This window comes from Benincasa hispida, chromosome 11, assembly GCF_009727055.1.
Source record: "Benincasa hispida cultivar B227 chromosome 11, ASM972705v1, whole genome shotgun sequence".
In the NCBI taxonomy this organism is placed as follows: Eukaryota; Viridiplantae; Streptophyta; class Magnoliopsida; order Cucurbitales; family Cucurbitaceae; genus Benincasa; species Benincasa hispida.
The window spans coordinates 9,593,340-9,599,961 of NC_052359.1; the positions used below are offsets into that span (position 1 = coordinate 9,593,340).

The following is a 6,622-nucleotide window of genomic DNA, read 5'->3' on the forward strand; positions in this document are numbered from 1 at the left end:
ACAAAAATAGAAAAAACTTCAAAGTTTAGGGATCGAATATGATTTAAACCAATATTTTATTTTCTATAACTTTTTTTTCATGAGAGTCTTAACTAATTTTAAAATGTAAAAGAATAATTAATGTAATTACAAATTAAAAAAGAGTTTTTCTTTCTTTCTTTTAGCATTAATGAGTTTTTTTAGGAATTAATATTTTTTTTTAGAGGAGAAATTAATGAAGTATTATTTGATATTTCATTACATGAATTAAATAACTGATTAATAAAAATTAAAAATGAATACTTTTACATTACAATGTTAGTTGAAAGTAATTTTAAAAATTAAATAATAATTACTAAAAACAATTAAATAAGTAAAAACAAAGCAAAATATTAATTATAAATAACTAAGTGAATGCTAACATTTTATATTAAAATTTAAGATAATATAGAATATTAATTATAAGTGTATTAGTTAAACTTATTAAGCTTAGATATTAATAATTAACCATGATTAATTAATACTATCTAGTATCTAATTAATTAGTTAAATTATCTTCTACCTTTAATCTCCATGTATAAAATATTAATTTGAAGATGTTAAAGTTCTATGGTAGCATGTGAAACAAAAAGGATATTAATTACCTTCTTTTCAACGTATATACACACACACATATGGTCATAACTCAAAATAAAATAATAAATCAATGATTAAATTACTAAGTTTAGTACATAGATTTTATAGTTTGTGTTTATTTGTTCATAAAATTTTAAAAATATCTAATAGATGTTAAATTTTTTAATTTGTATCTATTTCCTTAACAAATTTAAATTTTTAAGAAATTAATCGATTTATTATATACAAATTTAAATTTTATATCTAATAAATTCGAAACTTTCAATTTTATATCTAATAGATTTGTGAATTTTAAATTATATATGTGAAAGATTCGAGACTAAAATAATAATTTTAAAAATTTATAAACTAAATAGATACTGACATTAAAGTCTAAAGATATTATGTGTAATTTAACCAAATGTAATTGAAAAAAAAAAATAAAAGAGAAAATGATAAAATATTAGTTTGATCCTTGTACTTTGAGAGTTGTTCAATTTTAATTTCCATACTTTTAAATATCTAGGAGTGTTTGTGCCACCAACCCACAAATTTGAAGTTGGTAGAGTAGATTATTATAGTTCACTCCATATTTAGGGTTCTAAATAAAAAAAAAAATGGTGTTTTATAACTATCTATACCGTACAATCCAGTATAGGAAATACTATTTGAAAACCTTATTTACTATATTGTTTACTATTTTCTACGGTATCTACTATTTTATACTCATCCTCCTTATTTCTCTTTGTTACAATGTTTACTCTTTTCTACCCAGACTAGACTAAAATAGTCTACATCCCAAATACAAACTATTATAAACTATAGACTATAATAACTACTAATTATAATAACCAACTCAACCCCGAAATGTTCCCCAAATTTTATTCACATACTTTCAACAAATTTTAAATTTACTCCATAATTAATAGTTTATTGTTGACTTCTTTTATAAAAAAAAAACTTTTTATTATCTATTACTGTTTATTTGTATTTTAGATTTTGTTTCATGGATATGGACATTAAATATTTAGAATTTAAATGGTTGAATATTAAACGTATGAGATAATGAATATCTTTGTTTGGATAGGCCGAATAATTAATATTTGAAAATTAAGTATATGGGCTTGATTTACCAATTTGTTTATATAGAAGTCAAAATTAAATAATTATTTAATTAAATGCAAGAGAAATATTAAAGATTGTCTTTAAATACAGAAAGATAAGTCAATTTATTTATAAATATAGCAGAATGTCAGTCTAACAGAAACATTTTGCTATATTTAAAAATATTTTATATAGTTTTGTCATTTAAAATAATTACTCAAACATTAATGTATTAATAAATTAAATTTAATATTAATTTAATATATTGTTATATTAGTTAATTATTCAATTACTTAAAACAAAAATAAATTAATATTTCTATGTTAAACATTACTTTAATTAAATAAATATAAATTAACTAGAATATTAATAATTAATAATAAAATTTTATATTAAAATTTATAGGGAGTGTATTAGAAAATTCATGTTATATTTGGTTATAGATGATAAAATTATGGATTTTAAAATCTAAAACAAACGATGATATTAAATATTTGTTTGAAATTTATGATAAATTTGAAAAACAAACATGGTTTAAAGATTTTCATTATAAATTTTTGGAAACATATTCGAATGAAAATTATTATTATTATTTAATAACATTTATTAAAAATGCACGAACTAAAATTTTAACAGAAAAAACAGTATTTTAATAAATAAAATATTTGAAAATGATTTTTGAACAGTTTAAAAAAATAATTTAACCACAACAAAACAAGAAGGAAAAGAAAATGGGTTGCTATCAAACAATCTACTACTGAGCATCTGGTTCAGTTGGACTGGTCTTGTGGGTACAATTTCCACAGCAGATTGTTTCAAATTTTGTCAGATTCAAACACAAACACCCACTCTCTTCATTCTCATCTAAACCCATTCATTCAATTTTCATCTCCCAATTTTCAAATTCTGATTTCCCCTTTCTCTTCTTCATCTGATTTTCAGAGCTCTTCTTCTTCTTCTTCTTCTTCAACCTTTGAAATTTAAAACCTTCTTTTTCTTTACAAAGAAAAACAGAGCCCATCCATGGTTCCACTCCCAATGCTCTCCCATTTCTCTCTCTCCCTCTGAGTTCTTTCTGACCAATCTTCGGTCTCTGTGACTGTGACCCATTTTTCTTTTGACCCTTTATCCTTTTTCCATTGCAAATGGAATTCAATCGCACGTAAAACAAAAACCCATTGCCCCATTTCGAGACAGTTTTTCTATATTTTATTCATAGCTATAGTTGAGGAAAATGGCTAAACTATTCACTCCTCTGTTTTTATTTTATTCAATAACCTCTCAGATCCAACTGGTAGAACTTGTTTCACAGAGAGAGTAAGATAGAGAGAGATGGGTTTTTTAGGCCGTCAATGAAGCAGTGCCGAGGTAACTTTCTGCATCTTTCTGGGTTTTGTTTTCTTTTCTTTGATCGTGGGTTTTGATTCGAAAATGTGATTGAGGGTTCCTGTTTTGTGTTCTTCCCCCTAAAATCGAAAACTCATCTTTCGTTTTTGTTCTTAACTTTTTCCGTTTCTTCGATTTGAGTTTTGGGTTTAGTCCTTTCCTCTTGTTTTGTGTTCTTCCATGGCGGTCGAACAGAGAGACCCAGTTTTTTACTGTTGTATTAAATCAGAGTGAATGAGTTGAAAGTTTCTCAAGTTGGATCCGGTTCCAAGTTTTTTAAAGCTATGGATTCTGATGGAGTCAAATCAGAATCTGCTCCGGCTATGTCCACCTGCCTCACCATTAAAATAGCTCCAACTTCCGGCAGTAAACCGCCGGGGATTTCCCCTTCCGATTCGGCATTGCCGGAGCTTAAAAGCTCCATCGAATCTTCCCCTTATAACTCCCCTTCCCTTTTATCGCCGCCGTCGTCGGCGTTTGTTTCGGCTCTTCAGTCGCCGTACATTTCGCCGAGGGCGGTGGTCCCTAAACCAGAAGAGAAGCCTGTTCCGGCGGAGAACACAGCGGCGCTGACTTGTCACTCGCCGCTGGTTTCCCAATCTGAGGATATTCCGAGTAGTTCCTACACTCCTCCCTCTGACCAGTATGAATATTCCGATGACCCTTCTGATTCTAAGGTTCAGTTTGTCGCCTGCGTTCCGGTCCCCGACTCCGCTCCGCCGCGCATTTCATTCTCCTTCCCCGTCCCTCGAACCTCCTTCGCCAAATGCGGTGGCCCCCTCTCCCCTGTTTCCACCTCTAAACTCAGAAGCTGTGATGTGTACATTGGCTTCCATGGCCAAGCTAATGGCCTGATTCGCTTCTGTAAGTGGCTCAAATCAGAACTTGAACTTCAAGGAATTGCTTGCTTCATTGCTGATCGGTCCAAGTACTCCGATAACCAGAGCCACGAGATCGCTGACCGTGTTATCAGCTCTGTAACATTCGGAGTCGTCGTTCTCACGAGCTCTAGCTTCCATAACCATTTCACCTTGGAGGAAGTGAGATTCTTTACACAGAAGAAGAACTTGATTCCATTCTTTTTCGACATGGAATCGTCGGAGATCTCAAGCTTTCTCAACTATGTTTCCATGGATAAAGAGTACAAAGAGACAGTGCAGGTATTGATGAAGTTCCATGAATACAAGTTGGAAGCCAATGAAGGTAACTGGAGAAGCTGTATTGCTAAAGCAGCTGGGATTTTGAGAGCAAAGCTTGGGAGGATGAGTACTGAAAATGATGTTGAAAGATATGAGGAGCTTCCATTTCCAAGAAACAGGTGCTTTTTGGGGAGGGAAAAGGAGATTATGGAAATGGAAACTACTCTGTTTGGTAGTCGAAGCTATCATAAGCAAGATGGCACGGTTTCTACTCCAATCATTGAAGGCAATTCCAGCCAGCAATCAGAAGGCTTAGCAGATGAAGAAAGTGAGCCAGTTAGTGTGAGGGGAAGTAGGTACATCAATTTGGAGATAGGGAGGTCTGATAATCCAACTTTAGAGACTTGGATTGAACCAGTTAAAGGAAGAAATTCATTCAAGAGATCAAAGAATAAGGAAATGGTCAAGAGTGGGAATTACAAGAGTATGAACAGCGGCATAGTGTGCATCAATGGGGTCCCTGGAATTGGAAAGACAGAGCTTGCTCTGGAATTTGCTTATAGATACTCTCAAAGATACAAGATGGTTTTATGGGTCGGTGGTGAAGCTCGATACTTTCGACAAAACATATTGAATATATCTTTGAACTTGGGATTAGACATAAGTGCTGATGCTGAAAAGGATAGAGGAAGGTTTCGGAGTTTTGAGGAGCAAGAGCTAGAGGCATTCAAAAGAGTCAAGAGGGAGCTGTTTGGAGACATGCCATATTTGTTAATCATTGATAATCTTGAGGCAGAAGAGGACTGGTGGGAAGGGAAAGATTTAAACGATTTGTTGCCGAGGAACACCGGGGGATCTCATGTGATCATCACGACGAGACTCTCTAAGGTGATGAGTTTTCGTATGATTAACATTCATCCATTGCCCTTGGCTGATGCAATGGTTTTGATGAGAGGAAGAAGGAAGAAAGAATACCCTGCAGATGAATTGGAATATCTAAAGAAGTTCGATGACAGACTTGGGAGGTTGACATATGGTCTTTGGGTGATTGGATCGCTGCTTTGCGAGCTTGCAATCGCCCCATCTTCTCTTTTTGAAGCTATCGAACAAGTACCGATCGATGAATGTTCTCCCTGTGCTTATATAAGCATAAATGAAGAGCACTACTGCAAAAGCAATCCCTTCCTGATGAAGATCATTTACTTTTCTTTTTCTTTATTGGAGCAAACTAATGGACCATTAGCATCCGGAATATTTCTGGTTGGCGCCTGGCTCGCCCCAGCACCTGTTTCAGTGTCTGTACTAGCCACAGCAGCAAAGGATATGGCTGTCTCAAGAAAAGGGTTTAAAAATTGGAGCAAATACCTGAGTTTCATGTTTGGTTGTTGCTCCTCTTGTTTAGCTTCACAAGCATGGAAGAGTGAGGAAGAATCCGCTCTTCTTCTGATCAAGTTCGGACTCGCCCGGAAGGCGAACAAGCAATCTGGTAGTTGGATTCAATTCCATCCCATAACTCAAGTGTTTGCCAAAAGAAAGGAGGGTTTATCAGCTGCCAAGTCTATAGTTCAAGGGATAAGGAAATCTAGTAGTAACACAATGGCAAACTTGGATCATTTATGGGCATCTGCATTTCTCGTCTTTGGTTTCAAATCCGAACCTCCATTTGTACAACTAAAGGCTGTCGATATGGTCCTATACATAAAAAAGGCTGCCCTCCCTTTGGCGATTCGGGCCTTCACAACATTTTCAAGATGCAACTCAGCACTAGAGTTGCTGAAGGTATGCACAAATGCACTTGAGGAAGTAGAGAAGTCATTTGTATCTCAAATACAAGACTGGTGTGAAGGGTCCTTGTGTTGGAAGAAAAAGTTCCAAGGCTACCAACGGGTTGATGAATACGTGTGGCAAGACGTGACATTGCTAAAAGCTACATTGCTCGAAACTCGAGCAAAACTACTTCTAAGAGGTGGACACTTTGACAGCGCCGAAGAACTATGTAGAACTTGCATTAGTATAAGAACAGTCATGTTGGGGCATAACCATGCCCAAACATTGGCAGCACAAGAAACATTAGCGAAGATCGTTCGGCTTCGGAGCAAGATCTGATGTAGTTAATAATCCAGGCACTTGGTAAACTAGTTTTGACAGTTCAGTAACCAAGTGTTGTATGTAAAATTCAGATTAATGGATCATAAATGCCAGTGTTTTTCTGCCATTTTTATTGAACTGACACTTGAAAGGGTATGAAAATATCACCGCTTTAGTTTTGTAAATTGTTCTTCAAACTGCTTGGCTAGAATGAGATTAAATTATAGTTGTTGGTTTACAAAATGACAACAGGAAGCACAAAGGTTATTGTATAAATGGGAAGCCCATAAGAATAAGATGGGATAAGGTTA

At 33.9% G+C, this 6,622-nt stretch overlaps 1 protein-coding gene across 1 annotated transcript; it reads left to right on the forward strand.

The window, feature by feature from the left end:
* The first annotated feature begins 2,509 nt into the window (after positions 1-2,509).
* LOC120089940 lies at positions 2,510-6,557 on the forward strand. The gene has a single exon (XM_039047387.1). It carries the CDS (start codon positions 3,369-3,371, stop codon positions 6,327-6,329), a length of 2,961 nt encoding a protein of 986 aa, XP_038903315.1. The 5' UTR covers positions 2,510-3,368; the 3' UTR covers positions 6,330-6,557.
* The last annotated feature ends 65 nt before the right edge of the window (positions 6,558-6,622 follow it).

Bases quoted from the DNA above. Each gene is read 5' to 3' on its own strand.
- LOC120089940 (XM_039047387.1), top strand. From the start codon at position 3,369: ATGGATTCTGATGGAGTCAAATCAGAATCTGCTCCGGCTATGTCCACC.